Here is a 24,313-nt window from a genome sequence, read left to right as displayed (position 1 = left end):
TTTCAGAGAATTAAAAATCAACAATGTATGTAACAACAACCACACAAAATACCTGAACCACTGATCATATCACTAAACACTTCCCCTGTTCTTAACTTTCCTAGACACACACTTTTGCCACTGTTTGAGAGAAGACAGACTGCTGCTTTTTCCCCACTAAACCCATGGGAAGCCCAGGCTGGAGCCGGCTCCTGGCAGGACCTGTGGCCCCGTGGGCAGAGGAGCCCCGGCTGGGGCAGGTTTGCTGGCCGGGCTGGTGACCCCGCGGGGGACCCAGGCTGGAGCAGCCTGTGCCTGAAGGGCTGCGCCCCGTGGGAGGGAGCCCAGGCTGGGGCAGGGGCAGAGTGTGAGGAGCCTCCCCCTGCGGAGGAAGGAGCAGCAGAGACAGCGTGGGATGGACCGACCGCAGCCCCCACTGCCCGTCCTCTGCACCGCTGCGGGGAGCGGGGAGGGAAATCGGGAGTAAAACTGAGGCCGGGAAGAAGGGAGGGGTGGGGGGAAGGTGTTTTTTCTTATTTAGATGGTAATAAATTAAACTAATTTCCCCAAGTCGAGTATGTTTTGCCCATGATGGTAATTGCTGAGTGATCTCCCTGTCCTTATCTCTACCCACAAGACTTTCATTACATTTTCTTGCCCCCTGTCTGGTTGAGGAGGGAAGTGATAGAGCAGCTTTGGTGGGCACCTGGCATTCAACCAAGGTCAAATCACCACACTAACCTTCAGTTTGAATTCAATTGTTGCACTGTAGCCAGTTTTCTCACAGGTGATGTTGACTGTTCCCCCAAGCTCTAAGGTCATTGTGCCATATAGAATTCCTGCCAAAGAAAAAAAAAAAAGCCAACTAAAGTTAATATTTATAATTGAGCAGACAAAAAGCCTAAGTTCTTTGGGCACAATTCCTACAGTAAACACGTCTGTGCCAAAGGAAAAATCACCTTTTCAGATGACCTTTCCTAACGATAAGCATGATCCTTCTGCCAAGTAAGATAATCCAAACAGAAACAAAAAGATCTAAGTGAATTACAGATAAGCAGGAAAAATGGTTTAAGACATATCTTTGGTAGTGTATGCTGCTGGCTTTAGCAAGGGTTGTATTTAGTTTGATTGGAGATGATTGGAGGAGAGAAGCTTTTGAGGTTAAGACAGGAAAATAACTCTATGACAAAGAGAGCAAACAAAAACTTCACTTGAACAGAAGCAGTATGTACAATCAGACCACAGGTAAAGACAATCATGCACAACCAATGTAAGACAACTCTGATCACCTCCCTAAAGACTTTTGGAAGTACAAAGCTGACAATGCTGACTACACCTTCTTTCCCATGATTACTATCTTTCCCCCTGCAATCCAGCATTTGAAACACTGGATAGATTTTACACACAGTGGATGCATGTGCATGTATGTTTTTTTCACCGCGCACACTCTCCTTCTCCTCATGTTCTTCTACCTTTCTCCCTCTCCATCAGCTTTATTAGTCACACTAGTTCTCCTACTCTTTTGACTTGAATGTATGTACATATATGTTATGTGCTTTTTAATTGTTGAGTATTATTTTTGTCACCAAAGCCATGAAAAAAAATCCAGTATTAAAAATATCCATGAAACGTAAAAAGAGGAGCTTACCAAACTAATGCCAATTTTTTTTAACTGCTAATTGATTTTCATACATCTCAAATGAAGAAAATATTATAGTTGCTGACTATGAGGCTTCTGAAAAAGAATTCTGGCAAGAGTAGATAAACTTGAATAAGTAACAGCTTAAAAATCAGCAATTCTGCAATGTCCTTTGTACTACTGATCTTCCAGAAAATTTTACAAACTACTGTGTAGTTTCCTGTAATGAAACTAAAGGTAAATGGTCATGATTTACAGTCAAATCACACAGTGAGGTGTAGATACTACATTGCCTTTTATGTTTACAAGAGGAAAATACTGGAAAAGCTCAACACTGTTCTTTAAAAAAAGCAACTCAAACAGAAAATTACTGCCAGGTAATGACAGCCATATATATGCTTTTGCTATTTATGAAAAAAATAATCTTTCTGTGCCAAAAAATAGATCATTGCTTAAACAGATGCATTTCTTCTGATAAAATATGCTACAAAAGCTCAGAACACTTTTCTCAGATGACAAACTCTAAACCAACACAGTATACTATTTAGAAATAATAAACTTCTGTTCTCATAAATTTGCCATTTAGAGAATGAAAAAACCCTCACTACCTTTACAATGAGCGTATGGCATTGTCATTACATAGTCTTCTCCCCTATTTAGGAATGTTAGCCGTCCTTCTCCCTCCAGTATGGCAGATAATGAATTCCCTGAAATTCAAAGATAAAAAGTCACATCTCTCACTCTGCAAGACAACAGTTAACTTTTCCTAATAACTGAGCAATAAAATTAAGAACATCAGTACATTCAGCATTGCAATCTATCCTGTCTAGTGAAGCTACTATAATACAGTGTCTCCAATTAAAAATTAAAGTACTCCAAAAATAGAAATATAAATTCCAAAGACCAATAGGAAAAACTTTCTAAGGAAAGGATAATACAATGATCAAAACTTTGATTCTTCTATAGCCTTCTTTCATCCACAAAACACAGCTCATTTGTACCAATTTAATACTCCTTAATAAAGGTACAAGCAAAGAAAATATTATTTACCATAAAATTTTGATTTGGCCAGAATGCTACCACTAAGGCAAAAACCATCCTTGCGGTTGCTAACATAGAAGGCAGATATTGGAGGATGATGTGATACCTGTTGAAAAAAATCCACATATTTGAAAAAAAACAACCCTAAAACAACCATCAAATCAAAAACATGCAATATAGTATAAAACTTGAGCTAATAATGACCGAATGCAAAATTCAAGCTGCACATAATAGAATACATTTAATATATAATTATATTACATATAATCTTAATCTTTAGAGATAGAGATCAAGCAAACAGCAAATTTCGAGAGTTAAGAAATTAGCACCTGACTTTTAATTGGAGAGGGAACAGAAATGCTGAAAACACCTTTCCCTCTGTCTCTCTAGTAGGAAGACACACTTAAAAGAGACACCTATAAAAGACTATGCTCACCTGGAGAGCTTTCAGGCTACTGTTCAAACATTTTAATACTTTTTCTGAAACTACTACATCATTTGGCTAACACAAAAATGCAACAAGTTTATTTTTCTTAAAAATATGTTCTGGTTATTGCAGCTACCTGTTCAGCAATGTAAAAAGTCTTGCTATTCGTCCTTGGATGAATCCACATGCAGCGGAAAGTCTCACCAAGTATAGGATTGTATGGCTTTTTTAGTCCCTAAAGAGAAAGAGAACAGACAGTAGCTGTACAATGCAGGTACAGAAACTCACAAAATGCTTTATCAGGCTGCTACTGAAGACACACACACAAAAAATAGTCTTAATGTATATACTAAAGTACATTGTACTTGATTTCATCACTTGAATATTATGCTCAGTTACTCTATTCCTCATTCTAAGGAAAATGGCATAGATTTAGTATATCTGCTGACCTATTCCAGGATACAAATAAGGACAAACAAAAAAAAAAGATTTTTTTTTGGTAGGAGAATTATTACAGACCTTTTGTCTGAAGTTAGACAATAAGTGTTCTCTTCTTTCAAAACTGTTTCCCACCAACATGACTATAAAGATTACAGAGTGTAAAGCTAAATGAAGTAGTGGAAAGAATAATCCTCCAAGGGTAGCATGTTATCACTGGAGAATGGTACACACAGAACTGGCTCAACAAAATGTTTAGTTCAACTTCTGCTCCAAGGGAAAAAAACCCAATTCAATACATAGTCTATTTTAAGCATGGCTAGGGACCACAAAGGTCCCTGATGCGTTTGTGCAAGTAACAAAAACTTAACTTTGCTTTTGAAAAATGTGTAACAATGTAACTTAAAAAGAAAAAAACTTACTCCAGCACATCCCTAAGCCCTCAAATTAGACACGACTAAAGTAAAGACAAAACAATATGTGAGAGGACACCTTTGGCTTTTTGTAGAATCCTGACAAATACCACTTCACTACTTTTTTCATGCGGTTGTAAGCGTTTTCTTCAAGAGCAGCTCTATGAAACAAACAGAATGCACAGATCAAATATCAATATTGTTTCAGTTATAACACACTATCAATCGTTATGATATATCATCAATCTAGGAGCCAACTAAAACAAAAGTTTTGTGACTTTACTGTAAAACTTTCAGCCTGACTGCATCAAATTCAAAGTTTTCAAACAGTTGTCTGAAAATGGAAATCACACACAAAAAAAAATCAGAAATGGTGTTTTCATAACTGAGTTTGTTCTTTGTAACATTAAATCCTGTTCCACCCCCACTGAAGTTCTTCCATTTATGAGATACTACTTTATAAAACTGGCCTACATACATTATGAACTCAGGAGTTGAATAATATTCCAATTTACAGTCTTTAATTTATTAGCTATATTTGAGCAGGCAACTATAAATCTGAACAGAACTTAAGACTGTATTGAAACACCTCCTAGAGAAAAAAAAAAATAAACTAATTTGGAGAAGTCTTCTAACTAGTCTCCAAAAGCTAAAGCAGAAATGTCTGCAAGACAATTGCTATTAAAGTACTAAGAGTGGCCAGACTTCAAGCTCTCTGGCAGTTAGCTTTCAGAAAACAAGGATATCTGATGACTGATAAATTGTCAGACAAACATTCAAACTCTAAGCAGTCTACAATGTTGTTTAAGTAGACTGGATCAAATGTTTTAGTATACACTGTGACTCCATTTGAGCTAGGAAAAGAAGAAAAACCAGAAATAGGATTGACTCACTCGGACAGAAAGTCGGCATGGTAGTAGTAATCGGACAGCTTGTCCAGGAAAGAACGAGGTTCCAAGATAAATGTAGGCAGTACAACCTTGGACAAGTCCATTCCTGGCCGGACTTGCTTCAGTAGCGTCCAGATCAGACTTTTGTTTTCTTCTGACACTACTTCTGTCTGAGCAGCCTCCCCTGCCTAGGATGAACAAAAAACTGATTACAGAAAGGGAAAAAACAATATCCTCCAGGAGACAGGTCAATATATTCTAAGGATGCAACAAGAATAGAAAATAGCTACTTAAAATGCACGACTCTGAGAAGCTGAAGCAACTGTGGGAGAAAAATCAAGTTTATCTAAATATTAGGCTACATCTTTAACAAAGTATGATAGATACACTCTTCACCATTAAAAAACACATTTGTTTTCATCGGCCATAAACCAGAAAAATTTTAGGTAGAATGTTGTTCAGAAATCCTCCCTTAGTCCTTTCCTAGGCATCAAGTACGTTACCCTGTGTTCTCATGTGCAGAATTTAATATAGCAAAGGGCTGTTCATTCTACCACGTTTTCCCCACTACGAAAGCTGCCATGTTTATGCTTCTCACTGCCATGACCAGTCAACAGTATGAGTGGTTTTCCATAAAGAAAACCACTACTTAGGGGTAAGTGAGCAAAACCAGCAGCCACACTCCAATACGCTCCTTTCTGTCCAAGAAGGGATATGTTCTTCCTTACAGTTTCTGAAATCAAAAGTAAAAATTGTAGGAAACCCATCCCTTTTTCCAGAACAGTTCTAACACACACTCAATAATTTATTGTTAACTTAAACTCTTCAACTTTCCCTAAACTACTGTTTCTTCTAGAGTAATAAAGCACAAAGTATTTATGCCCCAAAGACATAAAAAAAAAAGACAAAAAAAAATTTAAAAAAAAAATCTCATAGTTAGCACTTGTAGAAAGGGGAGATTTATGAAAAAAAAATTATCTTAACCAAAACTTTAGTAACAGAAATTATCTTTATAGCAAGTAAAACATGCAAATCCCTGTGAAGATACATAAGATAACCTGCAGAAGTGGAATGGGAGCTCTAGGGCATCATATTAGCAAGCAAGGTGACATCAGAAACAGAGCAAGCCTTCCACTGAATTCTGGAGACCCCATGGCTGCTTAACTCCTCTCTTGCAGTAGAAAAAGACATGTCAGCTTGAATTACAATCTTCAACTTGAAGATTTTTACTTGAAGAAAAGAACAGGAGTAAGTCAATTGAAAAAAAAAAAACAATCAACCAAACAAAAAGACAGGTAGACATGGTCAACTTCTGCTCCAGGTGGCCCTTTCAAACTGAGCACCTTCTGTCTGAGCTATTGCAGACAGTCTCATTACCTTTGTAAAAATCTAAAAAAATGTAAAAAAAAACAAACCACAAGCACAAGGGTGGAAAAGCAGAGTGTAACATGGGTAAACAGAACTTTCTCCCCCATTATTGCTGAAAACGTGAAAGACAATCCTGCAAGTCAGCTTTCAAGCATAGTCTGACCCCTAAAATATCAGCTTGCTATTTGAAGAAGCTGCTTGTTCACCGCATTAACAGCACTTTTACCTCCCCAAGTTCTTCATGACTCTGTTCTAAATAAGTAGTTTCCTTGACATCAATTGGTTCTGGATCAATGTAAGAATCATCCTGTCGCTCTGATGTATCACTATCACTTTCTTCGCTTTTCCCCAATCCATCATTATCAGATTCCTCGTGGTCATGGTCATTTTCCTTATCGGATTTGTCAGAGTACATATCTTGATCTTTAAAGTGATGCCTTTCAATTTCACTGTCATTTAACCTACCAAAAAAAAAAAAAAAAAAGAAAGCTAAATGAATCTTCAGCTTCACACAATTTCGTGTTTCCAAACCAGGATCTTAGTAAAATACACACTAAAATTGCCAGTATAGAGCCTGATATGGCAGCAACATCAAATTCACTTTGCTGCAAACATATAAAATGTACTCCTCTCACTGAACTGTCAAACACAGCAAGTTTAGAATAGTTCCATTGGAAGGGACCTGTAACGGTCTTCTAGTCCAACTGCCTCAGCTCTTCAGGACTGACCAACAATTAAAGCATGTTATTAAGGGCATTGTCTAACTGTCTCAAATACTGACAGCCTTGGGGCATCAACCACCTCTCTAGGAACCCTCTCAGTAAAGAAACATTTCCTAACGTCAATTCTGAACACCCCCTGATGCAGCTTTGAGCCATTCCCACGAGTCCTGGGAACGGATACCAGGGAGAAGCACCTCCCTCTCCACTTCCCCTCCTCAGGAAGCTGGAGAGAACAGTGAGGTTGCCCCTCAGCCTCCTCTTTCTCCAAGCTAGACAAACCCTAAGTCCTTTAGCCACTCCTCACAGGACATTTCTTCCAGCCTTTTTACCAGCTTTGCTGCCCTCCTCTGGACTGATTCGAGGACCTTCACAGCCTTTTTACAATTACGGAGCCCAGAACTGCACACAGCACACTCAAGGTGTATTCAGTGCACCCCAGAGCCACGCAGTGCTGGGGTCTCCAACCACTCCTCTCCCAATTTACACCTGTGTCCAGTCTTACTCTGTCCCAGCTGCAGAAGCTGGCATTTGGCCTTGTTAAATTTCATGCCATCGATGATTGCCCAATGCTCTAATTTATCTGGATCCCTCTGCAAGGCCTCCTGTCCCCTCAGAGAGTTAACAGCACCTCCCAGTTCCGTACTATCATCAAACTTGCTAACAAAAATACTGAACGGAACAGGCCCTGGGAGTGGGCCCTGAGGAACACCACGGGCAACTGGTCGCCAGCCAGTTGTAGCCCCATTCACTACATGCCCCTTGGCCCTGCCCTTCTGAGCTACCTCTCCGCTGAAGCGAAAATTGCTTTCACCTTTCTTCTCGCACTCCTGCCAACACCATTAAACCAGGTCTGCAGGTTTTGTTGCTTAGATAGTTAAGCATACTGAATACTCTCAGAATACACTATGACCAAAGATCTACTTAATTAAACCATTAGTCTTAATTAAATTTAACAGTTGCGGCTAACTGCTGTAATTATAATCTGGGCCAGCTGCTGATATTAAGCTACTATTCATGAGTACAGGTCTCCAGCTGAACTGTACGCAGCAGCTTCACTGTTTCCATGAGGTAAAAGAAGGAGCAAAGCTGTAGCAGAGCCTGCTTGGTCACCTGTATAGGGCCTTGAATCTGGGCCCGGGGCAGTGACTTGCCTTTGCTGTGCTTTTCTCAGATGATCTATGTCAGAGAGAATTGCATTTCTCCCAGTCTGGGTCTTTATCTCAAATACAGGAGCATACTCTGTACAGCAGTACAAAATTCCTGCCCACACAGAAAAAGCAGATGGGCAGCTAAATGTTCTCCGCTAGGAGAATTTACCTGAAATAAATTTACAACCACCTGAAAGTGCATCAAATTGGTAGAAGATTACTGAGAGAAACTGTGCAGGCTTCAGATCCAGTTATTTCAAGTAATGGACTAAATCTTTTCTATTTTCTAATACACTTTGGTACCACAATTGGAATGTTTGGAAACACCATTTGTTCACCGTGCTTGTTTAATAATGTATTTCTACAAAAGCTTAAGCTCCCCAAAATCCGGCTGAAAGTATTTATTGAAATAAACTGAGTTACTCAAGGGCACTCAGATATTACATACCAAGTGATACCAGATAATTCAACTTATGTGCATTTCATTTTATATAATAGTAGGGTGAATGAATCATTATTCAACCATCCGATGATTCAAAGCTGAGACATGCTGAAACCAATTTAAATAAATATGATTATTAATTTCTTTAACCAAAGAATAGCAACTTATGTTCACATCTAATGACTTTTGTCACATGTACTAAACTACTTATTTTAAGGTGAAGCTAATATGAGATCAAGATACAAAGAATTAAAACTTTAATAGTTTAACTGAGTACTTAAACTTACTGATACGATACTCAACTTTGAGTTCCTTGAGCCAAACTTCCCTCTGTATCCACCTTGCTGGAAAAAAGGCGTTGTTTTTTGTTTTATCCACATAAAATATAAACCACAGTGCAAATAAGACATATAAAGAGAATTCAGGAGCAAGAAGAACTGCAACCTTAGAAAGAGATTCTCCCTGTGTAGAAGTTACAACTACAAAGTTCTGCCAAAAGGACAATCAGGTTTAGCAATTCATTCACTTACGGTAAGTTTTCTCCACTGTGCAAGTTGTTAGCGCGAAGCAGACCATAGAGAGACACATGAGTACTGTCTGCTGAAGAGTTCAAATCATGTTCTTTACCTTCTCTAATCATTGTACGTTTAAGCAAACTTGAGCATTTCAGTGCCAGCTCCAAAGCATCCATCCAACACCTGCCTAAAGATAAATATATTGTTAGACTAAAACATAAGAATTAACTGAACTACACAACTTCAATTTCCTAATTTCACAATCCTGGGTCTGCTTACATTGCCTTTGAAAACACATTTCAGAGTTGTTCCATGTTACATGCACTGGATTTTATAATCTGACGGAGGCAGAAACAACTCACAACTACCCAGCTCTGGTACAATGGATGCTTCAGGGTAGGATAAGCAAGGTAAGTCATGATTCTGTTACAGCATATTCCAGCATTTCTTCCTGAATGCAAGTATGGTTCTGCCCAGGCCCTGACTGTTGAATTCCTCCAAAGCTGCCTGCAGCCCTTCTGTCATTTTGAAGACTAAGTAACTGCATCAGTTGGTAAAATTTACTTATGTAGTACAATTACAATGTGGAAAATAATCTATGATAGCATATAAATGCCATCTCAATATAAAATAGCAGATATTCTTTTTTTTTTTTTTGCAAAACCTAAATGAATTTATGTGTTCTTTCCATTCCTTATTTTTTCCTTTCCATTTATCTAATCCATTTTTCAATACAGAAAGCAATTTTTTATAGTCCTATTTTTAAAGACGGCAGGAGTATGCTTAATTAACCAGTAGAACTAAAGCAGCTGCTAGAAATGTTACAGTCTTAAATTTTGTTTCCAGTTGTAACCTTTGAAGATGGTTGCACTGATAGTGACCATCACCTTCCCAGTGATTAAGAGAGTTACAAAACCATATTTTAAGGGAATTTTTACTACTGGAACTGTATGCAGCTGCTGTACTTTATAATACACAAGTGCTTCCATTAGAAAGAATGTCCACATTAGCACTTTAGAAAGGGACTAGTCTGAGTATTTAGACATACATTAATATAGTTAAATCTGAACTAACCCCTTCCCCCTTCTCTACCCAGCCAGTGCAAGACAACTGCAAGGAATTCAAAGACAGTTTCTGCAGGTCAAAGTTTTCCTTTAATAACCATGAGAAACTACTAGTACCAACATAGCTTAATGCACTAAGTTAAGGGAGAACCTTAACAATGATTAAACTGCAATCACAGTGCTGCAACAGATGTGGTAAGACAACTGAAACCATCTCTTTCTAATAACTAACTGCTGTCACTGCAGAAAAGCACAAATATCTATTTACCATCTGATTCTGAAGCGGCTCGAATGATCAAATAACTGCTGGGCAATGGCTGAGTTATAGAACCAACTGCTTCACCTTTGGGACCCTTTAAATACACAAAACAAGCAAAAGCATCAGATATTTTATTCACTTTTACAGTTTATCATTCAACATAATAACAAGCTGACACACTGCCGGGCTATTTACTGTCACTCAGCAACATCTAATGAAGACATGAATGGGAAGGTGGACAGCCCTCTTTTACTGGATTTCTTCTTCAAAGACTTCATTCTAAGTATAGCTCCCAATTCAACCCCACTTTAAAAAGAATGGTCTTTGGGATTAAAATAATTTTTGTGTTTGTTTTTTTTTTTTCTTGTAAATAATACTTGACATAGTAACTTGGAAATGTTCTGCTGATGCTACTTATAGCAAGAAAACAAAAGCATCAAGAGGAATGTCATGGGGGAGTCACCCTCACTGTCCAGTGATTCCTGCAGATGGGTGTAGAGAGATCACAAGGGACAAGCTTTTCCTCTTCAGCTAAGTATTTCAGCTGAAAGCAAGCAAAAGGAAAGACGTCTGTGGGGTGCTTTGAGAGACCTGATTTACAACAAATGCTGCCTCGTGGAAGACCTCATTTTTGCACAGCAACTTGCTCTTCCCCCTCCAGACCCATTCGTTCTCGACGAGAGCAAAGGTTCCTATCAATTCCTACAATTCCAGCCACAGTTCATAGCACAGAGACACAAGGGCAAGCCAAATCCTTGCAGGGAATGAGAGGCGTTTGTCAGCAATCCATTTCACGCTTATTTTATGTGACAATCTTTGGTGTCTCAGCAGCATCCCATGCTCCAGAATTGCCATTTTTGCCTGTCCTCAGAAGACAGATGAGTCCATCAGCACTTAAATAAAACAGAAATAACTCCTCCCACCCAAACACTATGTATTGCTATAGAAACCACTCATCCTTTGCTCCCTTCCTTCTTCCCTTCAGCCTCTCCACTGATACAGTAAATTCCACAAAAATATTCAGGTGCCTAACTGTAGGCTTGGCATTTAAATAAGAAAAAACCCAAGATGATGCTCGTGTCCATAAAAGACATTTAGATGCTTAAGTCTCTCTATAAAGGGTATCAGCAGAACACCATGACATATGGCCAAAAGACACACAGAGTATGTGAAATGCCAACGTTTAATTTTCACTATGAAGTTCTTCACATTCCAAATGAAAAAAAAAAAAATAAATCCAAAAGACCTTTCCACTTCTGTCAAGCTTCATTTTGGAATAAAATGCTAAACAACCATTTTAAAGCCCCTTCAAAAAAAGTTTACCTATGGTAACTTTAAGACAACTGAGAGGCAAAGAGGGCTGTATTAAACATACTCGAAGCTATTGTTGAAAGCTGAGTTAAGCCTGCCTAACTGATGAGTTAACACATTTTGGTCTTGACCAATTTCCCCCAGAGCAGCCTAATGAAAAGCCAATACAAGGCTTAGAAGAGGGAACTGGAAAGCCAGCAGAAGTTTTGAGCAAAAGCAGATAAAGGCAGATATTTTAGAAGCAAGCAATGAAACAGCCAGAACGTTTCTGAGGGCAAGAGGCAGGTAACAAGGAGTCTTGGTGGCACTTAAATAGCAATACAGGCAAGCTAGAGCTAGTGTAAATGATGTTTAGAAACTCCTCAATAGTCAGCATGGACTAACAGCAACTTGGGTGTTAGAAACAAGGTTCCAAACCTCAGTCCCCCTCGGAGACAGAAAGGTGTGCCTACGAAAAGTCTTTGGTGAAGCAGTGTCATGGGGGATGAGGAGTTAGCGGGTAACAAGGACCAGGAGGGATAACCCCATGCACTCCTGGCCCTGAGGGTGGGCAGGCAGGGAAAAGGTTCCAATCTCACCAGGTCCCTGAGAAGGGGAGAGCACCACAGCACAGTGCCACGCCAGGCAGGGGTGGGAGAGGTGCTGGGACATGGCACAGAGGGGACTGTGGCACCATGGGTGCACCGGCGCAGTGCAGAGGCCTCAGCCATCACAAATCCTCGAAACTCTCAGGTCACAGGACACAGACTAAGGGCAGGCCTCTGCCCGGGAGATCTGCCCTTTAGGGTTATACTGTGGGCACACAGGGCACACTACATTATACTTGTTCGGTACAAAGTAGAGATGAAGTGTAGTTTTGGTGTTTGGGATTTTTATTTTTATTTTTTATTTTTAATGCAAGCAAGCTATACTTCTGTAGGTGCTTTGACAATACATTGATTGAGACAATGAATAATTTGCAGCTAATATTTAAGAAGGCTGACTTGTTTTGGAATAACTTATAACAAGCTCATAGATCTTCATTTCCTCTAATTGATTACTGTTCCAAAAGCACTGAATGTTTTTTCTTTGGTATCACCCATTGTGGTTTCAAAATCAATTCCCAAGATTTTAGTGTTCTGTACATGAGACACAAGTTTCCATTTGTTAGGTGACTTTATTTGAATTGTCTCTGTTCCTGCAGAATGATGGTACAGCTACTCCAATACAAGGTAATGGGCAAGTTAAAAATTCCACTAGATTAAAAAAACCTTTGAAGTTCACTTCCTGCAGAATATTCATGCCAATAAAACTCAAATGCCATGAACATTCAAAGAAAGCAATAAATGACTGATAAGCAGTCACACTTGACTAAATTTACTCATGAAAAATTATTTGCAGTAACTTTTTTAGCTATTGATTTCAGAAGACTGAAATGGCATCAGGACCAGGCACATGAAGAGGACAGAACAGGGTACAGTGCATCAGCTACCTCAGAGTGCAGGAGGAATATCAAAGACCACAGCAACAGGCTTAAGGGAGCATGTGAAGTGACTGGCCACAAACTACTGCAGAAGGGAATTTGCAGTCTGTAAGAAGGGCACACTATGGGAAGTATGCTCAAGTGAGAAAATCTCCTGCAGTACTTATACCCGTGTAAGCATTTCTTGCAATGTCATCTTCCTGCACTGACTGCAAACAAGGCTCATTTTGCCTTAGGCTCCTGGCTGGTTCTGGTAAATCTACTCTGTCAATCAGTCAATTGCGATTACACTTACGAAAGTTTGTCTCATGATAATAAATCTGTAATTAAAACTTTATAATTGACTAGGTAAAAAAAGGCAGAAAAAGGTTTCAAACTTCAAGGCCTTTCATCTAAATAAGTTCAGTAATTCTCAACTGCAAATAGCCATACCAAAATGAACAAACGCCACTCCAGCTCTCAGCACATTTAGAATGGACAATATCAACTTGTTCAGGTTCAAAATTTGACCTACCTTAAAAAAGTAAAAATCTGGTGGGGCATGTCCTCTAAATTCTAAATATCTAGTTAAAAAAACAAACAAATCCATTTCTCATTGCCAAGCAATAAAGAAATATAAGACTGATTTGTCATCTTCTGCAGACAGGCCACCACTCTGCAATCTATGTATACATGATCATACATAATTATAGCACATTAACACCAAACCCTGTAGAGCTTTGAAAAAGGATATGAAGTTTGTGTTCTGCAAATGTGTGATTACCGCTAATTAGTGAAAAGTTCTCCTAAGCAATATTAAATCATTCCAAAGCAACTACAATAGATTTGATCTAAGTTTGATAAATGTAGGTAACATTAATAATGATGATAACTCAGAAAGACCACAAACAAACATCAGGAATTATACTAGCTGACTGACTTCCCAGTCTGAGATAAGACAAAAATCAATGCAGCATTTTCTATACATGTGACAGTACCTCTATATCAATTTAAGATTCAGAAGATACAATCTCACAATTAGTAGCTATCTTAAGATGTATGTTGCAGAGGGTATAATTAATTTATTATGATAAGGGTCCTAATAATGTACAGTAATTTCATCTAAAGGAAGATGTCATTTCAGGAGGTAATTACATTCACTTGTGCTGTGCTTCCACACCCCCTTCTCCATATGCAAACACAAAACAAGGACTACAATAGTTTGTTTACTGGATTATAAACAATGAGCAAACATTAGAGATTCTTAAAAGAAACAAATAAACCTTTTCTGTGCAGAACACACTGTGCTTTTCAACACTTGCAGATAAGAGCTACTCACAATCTTATGCCACGTATGACAAAGCAAACAGACATCAGAATTGAAGGAAAACATTTATCTTCCTAAAACTGTAGCTGAAAAGGAACACAATTGGCTAACAAGTTACAATATAAGCTATTACTGCACAAGCAAGTCATTCAGATTTCTACTCTTACAAGCAAATTGAGTTACGCTGACATTTTATTACATGAATATAGGGTTGGAAGCCAATAAATGTTTATAACACATCTCAACTCTTTCACTTTGGAAAATCACTTCCCTCCTAAATTCCCAGATTTGACTGATGTAAAATAGAACATTATACACTCATTCCTTCTGCTTACATGACTGCTAGTGATGGCATTAACCTCTTTAATGGCATCCCTCTGCACACCACGCTTCTGAAGCTATTTAAGTATAAAGAGCAGCACAAATCGAATACTTTTTGTGATGAAGACTACTAGATGTTAAAGGCTTATATTCAGAATAAACAAACCATTAAAGTTACAACAGAAAATGCAGTTCATCTGTTTTAGGTTGCCTTTACTCATAGTTGGCTAACACTAGTCATCCATTAAGAACCATATATGCTACCACTAACCTTTATAGCCCATATGGACTGCTCCAAAGGATGAAAAAGTTTGAAGCAAAAGCCATCTTTTTTAGAAGGCCTCTCAATGAGTTCACAAGCATTCAGGAGCACTGTTCCTACCCACTGGCCATTTTTGGGGGTTTTGTAAACAAGCAACACTCCTGGCTTCAGTACACACCACAGCTTGGTCCAGCTTTTCAAGGTACCACGAATCTAGAAGATAAATAGTTACAGTCGTATCTCAGCAAAGCCAATACCAAAACCATCTTCCTTAACAAAATGAAAATTAAAATTAAAATTATTTATAAGGCTTTATTTCAAGCAAAGTTTATTAGGTCTATCAAAAGTTTATCCAGGTTTATCAAAGACAATCCTAAGGTACAATTTCAGTGCTCAACCTTTTTTTCTTTCTTGAAGAATACTTACTCTAAAAATGGGTATACACACATCCAGACATGGGAAGTATAAGAATTCATCTGAAACCTTCATGAATTTTCCTATCTGAAATATATTTTATCACTAGCATGACAATAGGATAATCTTTGGAAAGAGAGCTCCTCTGAAAACAGGACATCTGATAAGAAAAACTGGGTATTCACAAAATAACTCAGATATATGTGAACTTCTTAGACAAAATCTCTTATAACAGCTGTTAGCTTCCACCCATATGTGAAATACAAGATCTTTTGAAGTCCCTGGATTTGCAAATTTGATTAGACGGCTTGCATCAATTCTGTCAACTCTGGATATTTTAATTACTTCTGTGTCTATAGAACTGAATGCCAACTTGACCTCTGAGCTATGTTTTAGCCCATTTACATTGATTTTTGCAAGAACTGGAGAAACTTTTTCCAGACAAACTACTGTTTGAAGCTAATTATAAAAATGGGTAACAGATCTTTTTTTCTTGTACAATTTCCAAGGAATATACTTACAAATTTAAGGTATTATATACAAATATATAAACTACACTAAAGCTGATGACACGGACTGCTGTCTTTGAGAAATCAATTCCTCACCTTTTGTACCATTATTAGAGGGCAGTTAGTTCTTAAGAGAGGAAAGGAAAATTACCAGAAATACAGAAAGAAATCTGTATTCGATTACCTAATATGACTGAACCATTTTCACTATTGTTATGGATGTAACAGAGCTTCAATTCAAAGTGTAAAATAAAAAGGGCAAAAGAACCATAAAGCCAAGTCGTCTGCAGTTAATGGCTATACACACAAGATGCATATGACTACGGTGACTGCAGTAAGTGTGAGTTCGGTTCCTCTCTTATTCCCCTAGGATTTGAGCACAGAGACCCTGGGATGCAATTAATGGCTGCTGTGCTTGTAGAAAAACATTAACAGCAAGTAAAAGACAGAGCCTTTTCTATTCTGGTCAGAAAGCAGCAAGCAACTGCTACACCTTCAACTCGCGTTTCACACTTGGATTCTGACCTTCAACCAGTCAGCCATAACAATAACTGATGGGTCTGTGATAGTGCTAAGTAACTCTTTTGTAGCTCTCTTCTTTTCTTCTCTGTAATTTTTCTTTTGAACCTGTAAATAATAATAAAAATATTTACAATGCCACAGCCATAAGCCAGCAATCAGAGCACAAAAAGATACTGATCAATACAACCTGAGGAAAAACCTACTAAATTCAATTTCCAATACAGATACAAAGTAGCAGCTTTAAAACACAGTATTTGACTTCAAGGTGTGAACTCTTTCATGGTCTATTTCAAGAGCAGCTATGACATAACTAATTTCAAATTCTTCTGCAATTTGCTACTGAGGACTTTAAAATCCTGTTAGAATCACAGGCGGAAAAAATCAACCAAACCCTCTCCCCCGCTTCCTTTTGTGGTGTAAAGTACAAAACTGTATATGGGCTAGATTAAGATTTATAGGTACATTATCTGATCAGTAGTCTTTACCCACCAATACTTTTCCATCCACAGTACAAATTTGCAGCAGTGTTATTTTGTCACAACACAGGGGAAAGAAGGCAGTAGAAAAACCACAGGTACTGATTGCAAATTGTAACTGATCATTCAGTTGGTCATTTCATTGCCTGTGGGTGTCCTGAGGACACTGCCAACCTGAATTATCCTATAATCTTGTGCCATCTTAAAGATCACATTATAGAAGCCCATACTCAAGTAAACAGCACAATAAGATTTGAAAAGAATGAACACCACAACTTCTCACAATACTTAGGTCTTATCACTAGTTGGCATTTTTGTCTTCTTGTTAGAGAATATGTTAAAAAACTATGTGACTGCATTTATAGTCTATGAGAAGTTACATGGAAATTAATTCACCTTGAGAGATTCTTTTTTCGTAAGTTTGTTTGAAGATAAAGAGATGTCCTTCTCAGAGCCATTGAAAAGCTTGGATTCAGACTGAAATTCACAAAACACATAATAAATAAATGACAGTGACAGATGCAAGGATATGTTACTATTGCAGGCACTTTAGAAAGTGTTTGAAGCACACAGTTATGTTTGTAAGGTTCCCATTCCCACTCACTTCTCTATTGTTTCTCCACTTAATAAAAATCACCACCACCATGCCCCACAAAAAACAAACCACAAGTGGTAACATGAGCTGTTGACCACCTATTTATGGAGTTTTCATGGAGCTTCTTTGAATGGATTGCTACAGAGGCACTTACCCCGTGGCCCATGAAGGAAAATACAGCCTCTTCAATCTAGCATTCAGTGCTCTATAAATCATCAGAGTACAACCGACCACTGATGGCACTCATTCTGCTCCTTCCTCCCTAATCCCACACTCTGATTACTTCGCAAGTCATCTTCGAGAAGCTCACAGTGGCGACAGACAGGGTAATGAGACTCAGTTTTGTTCATGAAACCCAAGTCCTTGCTCATGGCAGGACAATATGCTGCCTCAGCACCACATGATTTCTCCCTCCTACCTCTCCCCACATCTTGTAAGGTTCAAAGTTTATTACTTGGCATCTGTTGCCTACTAGTTGAAAGGGAACTAAAGCCGCCAAATATTCACCTTGGGATACAGAGGTTTTAAAAAAAAAAAAAAAAAAAAAAGTATCACAGAGTTATGTCATTCCTACTGCAAGACAACACTGAGTAGGTATCCACTATATACAAGCTTCAGATAAATTACAGAGTTGCATTTCTTTGTGCACTGAAACATAAGCCTGATAGACTCAAAGTTCCTGCCTAGTCAAAAAAAAGAGGAAAAAAAATCAATACAACCTTCTAAACTGTGTAAATTCAAGGACAGTTTATGAAAACTGCTTCTCTAGCTGTTCAACATTTGTGACCAGTCATTTCAAATCTCAGACCACAATGCAATAGACTTTCACCAATTTTTTTATTTTGGAATACTATAAAATGCCCGTAAAAAATATGCAATTTTTGAGAAAATTTACTTGCAGTAATAAAAACAGTGCACTTGAGCACTCTTAACACACAAGTTGCTCAAGTCAAAGAAACAAAAATTAAACATTTACAAGAAGAACAAAGCAATTTAACTTTGATCCTACTTTGATGCTTTTAGTTCAGAACTAAGACTTTACAGGAGTTTACTTAGGTAGTGCCAAAGATGTGTGCAATAACTGGCAAAAAGTAATTTTATCTCAAAATCGTTTCAACGATAAGCAAATATTCTCTACCTTCCATATACATCTCGAAAAAATGAAGGAAACCTCTTCATTTTGTGTTAAAGATACATTCTTAACACTCAAAATTTAGCTTTAAGATAAATGTAAAGCCTGAAATTTAATTCCTCTGTCTAGAAGTTGAAGGCAATACAGTACTTCAAATGTAATAACAGAAGAGGAAAAAATGCTTATCACTGTCACATAAGAAGAGGTAATGAACTCGTTATGCAAGCTATAATGGAGCAACTTAAGCAAAACGTTCATGAATATTCTAGTTGCTCACTAACAGAAAGCTAATGCAAAGTAGAGGTCATGCATATAAAAGCCCCAAACCTCTATCGCAGGTTACAAAACCTCATTTTCCCAGTATCTCAGATTTAAAGCTCACTAACCTAACACTGAGTCAAGGTCCACATTTACCTGTCCAGCAGACTGTGAGACAGATGAGTGATTTGTATGTGTTTAAGCTAGTAACTTTCTCAGTGTTACATCCACACGAAGTGGATGGGATCAAAATTTGAAAGATGACAACATTTTAAGAGAACCTACTGCAACTCCCAGTGCGGTACATTCAGTACCATGTCCGGGGCAAGTCACATCACTGCTTTTTCCATCCAGACAGAAAGAAGGGCTGCTACTTCATCCCCACTAGCTGTGACAGACAGTTACCACCTCCTATTAGCCTGAAGTTTATTTGTGGGTTATAAAGGAACCACTAGTCTTATTAAGCCCCACATGTGGTATTTGCAAAAATACAGATGAAGAAAAATATGTATTATGAGAAGCAGGAATATTGGCCTCATCTTTCACAGTAGAAAGACAGAAAAGCAACAGCAAAGCACAGAAAAACTTATGATCCTGGAAAGGCAAGAACCAAGAAAATTACATATAAGGAAAAGAAAAAAAAAAAAGGGATAGTCAAAGATAAATGATTAATACAGTCTGAAATAAATCCAAGTTAAAAGAGAGAGTATTAACTTGATTTCCAAGTAAAAAAGGATTTAGAGGTTTCTGGGCCAACATAAATATTTCTATCAGAAGCAAGCTGGACGGTAAAGAAAGTTTCCTTGATCTCCCTGAGAAGTGAGGCTCTAGGATGCAGTAAAGCTGGAAGATTCAAAATTTTTTGATTCCAAGTCAGATGTAAGACACCAAGAGCTTGAAATGCTTAGCTACACACCACAAAACTGCAGCATCAGCTGCAGAAACTAATCTGCTCACTCCAGTGCAATTCTGATGACACCATTTAAACAGGGAAACGATGCTATAATCTTGTAAGTCACTTTCAGTAACTTCAATATCTCTTTAATGTTTTTCTCTAAGGCTCTGACACATGAAACATCACAGAAAAAATTTTGACAAGACTTCGAGTGCAATCCCTCTGTCTCCTAGGGGTGCAGCTGCCTGCACCAGGCCAGCTCTGACAGACAGCAGTGCCAGCCTTGCAGCAGAGCTATTGCAAGAGCTGTGCACGAGAGTGGTAAGAAGCAGGCTTCTCCCCCATTCCCCTCGCCAGTCAGCTGTGTTCAGCTCTGGTCCTCGCCTCCTCCTGTAGAGAGCTCACGCCTGCTGCACCCTGACAATCTGTTTAAGTGCCTGTTACCATATTTGCCTCTAAAAAAACCAGCAGACATCCTAGCAGGAAACAGAAGAAACACACAGATGGGTAATTTAAAGCCTTTCAACTCTACCCTTTTGCAATGTCTAAATAAAACCAGTAAACTTAGGTACTCCATTCAGCGATCAAATGATATACAACATCCCCCCTCTGCAAAATGCAGCCTTTCCCTCTTCTCTTTAATTTTTAATGTGTTAAAAAGAAAGAGACAGCTGTTTTATGACAACACTGAATTGAAAAAAATCTTTTTTTCTGGAATTCCACATTCTAAATACATAAATATTGCCAGATAAAAATGCAGTACATTGACATGCCAGGCACTTCTGCTGACCAAAACGTTCAAGCACTTTAAAGAGTTACAATAGGCTAACAAATAAAGAAGGTTGCATCAGAGTGGCCTATACAATGTCCTAAAACTGACAGGTTCTATAACTGTAACCTACAAATTTCAAAGGATTTGGGAAAGGAAAAAGATAGCTATGGTAGATTTTTCTCTATGCTACTACAATAACTTTTTTACACAAATTCTGATCCCACACCTACTATTTCAACACGATCAGAAAAGAACATTTTATTCTCAGTCAGAGCGCTAGTGCAAACTACTTGTGTAAATAATTGTGATCAGAACAAAACACAGCTCTGGAGAAAAAAGACCTGGGATTGCTACATAAAAAGAGCCTTCTTGGTTGCCCAGGTAGTTCATGTTTTCTATCTTTTTAAAGTTTAGCCACCACAAGGTGATACAGTTTTGGTGGCTGCAGTGTCCATCTCCCAAGTCCACTTTGGACGTTCTCAGTTTTCACTGCATCTCAGTGAGTTCTTTCCTTCTTGGGACTACACAATGATGATTATGGATTTCCCTGGCTCCTGCCTTTTCCATTTCTATTATCAAGACTACCACAAAGCATAAACATGCATAGCAATTACACTTAGTTTAATATTCTACTAAGCATGCTTTCCTTTGCACTCTCATTGCCTCAACAAAATGGGCCCTTATACTTGAATTCTGAGGTACAGACAGGGTAACAGTACACTTAGCTATGTTTTACTCTGGCAATTTAAGCCAATAAACTGAACCTTTTCCAATTACAGTTTCCTTAACATTCTTATAAGCAGATTTACTACAGCTCAGTGAACAGCCTCTTCACCGACAGCTTAAAAGGATTTTAAATTCTGTTCTGTAGCAAGAGTTGGCCTTCACCCATCATTACATTTGGCAAGGCAACCTCCCACCCCAAGATGACAGTGAGAAGACTCCACATTACATTTTCAGTATTTTGAACTGCAGATTTTCACGTAATCTTTATCTCTTACTGAATCTGAAGAATACAAGTTACATGCATTTGCATTTAATAAAAAATGCAGAACTCCTTTACACACTGATATTTTCCAGCCAGATTAGAAGGTTGCTTTCCTTACCTTACTTTTTGACATAGTATGTGCTGTATCCTCCTTACTTTGTGACACATCATCTTTCCCTTTGTCAAAACCTAAAAGAAAACACAACATAGTTGCAAATGATTTGAAGACATTAACATTTTATGAGATGGCCTTTGCAATAAATTTGCAAATTTTGTTTAGCATGAAGTGCAAGCAAATCAGATTATCAAACAACATACACATACCAGCTAACTACAATATAAACTAATTTAATAGCCACTAAGAGGCAAGAACAGTCCCCTGTATTTGGATGGTGCTGCACCCAATCCAATAGCCTAACAAACTGTAAATCTGGCGTGCAAACTTTTGTCCTTTGATCTTCTCATGCTTCACTATCTGCATACATGCATGCACAGAGAAGAATACTAAATAAAACAAACCTTTTTTGGTTTGTTCATTTCTGTAGCTAGAAATAATTGTTAAATACCACCTACATGAAAACCAATCTAAAACACTGATTAAGATCACCAGTCAATTTTTTGCAAGAGAATGAAAAAAGTTACTTATGTTAAGCTTGAATTTTTACTTTCAACTTGACACTGCATAAGCAGAACTACAAGGCTTTATATTAAGACAGTCGTCAAAATTCCACATCTATCTTCTGTGAATGACTCACAGTACAAACGCCACACTTTCCCAGTATCCAAAAAGCAAAGCGAGACAATGGCTGTAGCCAGTATAAGTGTGCCAATGGAAAAGGGAGTCACAACTGGCATTAGTGCTGCTGTGCAGCTGCTATGTGCCACTGAACATATACTGAGAACCTAGCATCCTCTCAAGGAAAAATACTCAACTCTGGCTGCAAGACAGAACATCTCAGTGATCCATTTTCTTTAAAGAAGCTGGTGGTAGCATAAAGCTTTCATAAACAGAAGTAAAACAAATTCTGCAATGCATTTATCTGAGTAAGTAAAAAAGCCATCATTTGCGTGCCCTCCAGGTAGAAGGCAGACAAATACGAGTCATACATGAATTTCAGTAATAATACACACAGCTGAAAAGCCTTGCATGTCTCTGACAGCGGCACCCTAGAGCTTTAGCCCATGAGAGGGCACTACATCAGCAGATAAATTGCATAAATGGACACCAACAGCTCTTCTGAGCTTCCCTTTGCATGCATTCAGAATGCTTTGAAACAGAAAATGGTACTCAGATCTCTAAAATAAGAAGATTTATCAGAGAAACAGTTTGATTTCACATTCTTTTGGGGAGTGTGTGTATATGTGGGGAAACTATGACTGTAACAAAAAAATTATTAGCACTCTGTAGCAGTGTCGAGTAGTTTGTTCAGAGCAGGATTTTAATTTTTTTTTTTTAATTAGTATATTCACCCTTCCACTCTTACAATACCCAGAAACTCTAACACAGAACTGATTCATCTATTAGAAATATGGATCTTGGGAAGTTTCACTGAGTTAGAGGCATTAGGTTGGTCTTCCAGTTACATGAGAAATCCAAGATTCTTCTTAGTTTTCATCGGGTAATCAGTCTTTTGGGTTTTTATGTTTATCACCTTTTGCAGAGATCCTTTTTTCAGACCAGATTTTAAAAAAAAATATATTGCAATACAATTAAAGTTCATGTTTACCGAATGTAAACCTTAAATGTGTTTAAAGAAACTTTTATATGTCTTTATAGAAGCCTTAATGTGCATAGCTCATTAAACCCTTCCTTTTGAAATTCTTCCAACCCATCTGTGATAGGTTTGTTCAGCTGATGAAAACCTGTAATGCAGAAGACTATTTGACCAGAGGGAAGAAGTAGGTAGACAGGCACAAGATCTGTAGCACTAGGGAATACAGAAAAAAAAACCATCCAAAAGGCATGTCATGATCCAGAAGCCAGAAGCCACATTTCCTAAATAACATCAAATACAATAGTACATTTTCTACAGTACCAGTCATCAGGTGCTCAAACAAAACAACGGTTGCTTCAAGCCTTAAGAGGACAAGACCTGCCTCAGTTAACAAAAAAGTTACTAAATTTGATGCCAGTCTCAGGCAGTCAAACAGACCAGAACCACAGTAATGAGGTTTTCTCCTCACCTTCATACTCAAAAGAAATGCCATGTTAGGAACCCAGTTCCACCAAAAAAGTAATGCAGGCATTTTCTAATGGCTTTCCCATTTTTACTTATGTAGTTATAGGCACATACAGAACACTTAGTGATGGGAATCAACAAGGAAGTACTAAGTCAGGCTTGCCGTTACAAAAGGGAAAGCTGTAATTCACATCTAAAGCACAACATTTTTAAGGGCTTTACATATCTATATCTAACAAACATAAGTCTTTATTTTCATAACCAAACTTTTCATCAATATCAGCAAGCAGAAATGAGAACTGAAAGAACTACTCTGACCCAGAGAATCAGACACAAATACCAAAGTTCAGTCCTGTTTCCATGATTTTCACCTCCTTGCTTCCTGCATCTGGAGCCTGAGAGGTGTGCATGCTGATTAAATAAACATGCCACCATACTCACTGTTCCCTTCCTTACCCACATGCAGAGCAAAGGGCTGTTTGAGGGGTTTGCTGGCCGACCCAAATCAGGGTACTGCAGACCCTGGAACGCCTCTGCACTGCTCCATCTGGGTCTGTGAGGAAAC

At 38.2% G+C, this 24,313-nt stretch overlaps 1 protein-coding gene across 7 annotated transcripts in view; it reads right to left on the bottom strand.

Moving 5' to 3' along the window:
• The window catches only part of OSBPL8 (oxysterol binding protein like 8), a 93,564-nt gene that overhangs the window by 10,110 nt on the left and 59,141 nt on the right, over positions 1–24,313 (bottom strand). For all 7 annotated transcript variants that reach the window (XM_056341983.1, XM_056341985.1, XM_056341986.1 and 4 more), the window contains 13 exons: positions 21,687–21,757; positions 17,325–17,405; positions 16,456–16,557; positions 15,017–15,220; positions 10,355–10,439; positions 9,038–9,209; positions 6,422–6,656; positions 4,831–5,015; positions 4,017–4,098; positions 3,223–3,321; positions 2,669–2,765; positions 2,227–2,325; positions 721–818 (listed from right to left, as the gene is read on the bottom strand). In XM_056341983.1, coding sequence (XP_056197958.1) covers positions 721–818; positions 2,227–2,325; positions 2,669–2,765; positions 3,223–3,321; positions 4,017–4,098; positions 4,831–5,015; positions 6,422–6,656; positions 9,038–9,209; positions 10,355–10,439; positions 15,017–15,220; positions 16,456–16,557; positions 17,325–17,405; positions 21,687–21,757 — 1,610 coding nt within the window. The remainder of the gene's footprint in view (positions 1–720; positions 819–2,226; positions 2,326–2,668; positions 2,766–3,222; positions 3,322–4,016; positions 4,099–4,830; positions 5,016–6,421; positions 6,657–9,037; positions 9,210–10,354; positions 10,440–15,016; positions 15,221–16,455; positions 16,558–17,324; positions 17,406–21,686; positions 21,758–24,313) is intronic.

The sequence above is a fragment of the Falco biarmicus genome, chromosome 5 (genome assembly GCF_023638135.1).
Source record: "Falco biarmicus isolate bFalBia1 chromosome 5, bFalBia1.pri, whole genome shotgun sequence".
Classification (NCBI taxonomy): Eukaryota; Metazoa; Chordata; class Aves; order Falconiformes; family Falconidae; genus Falco; species Falco biarmicus.
This window is presented reverse-complemented; position numbering and strand designations above follow the sequence as displayed.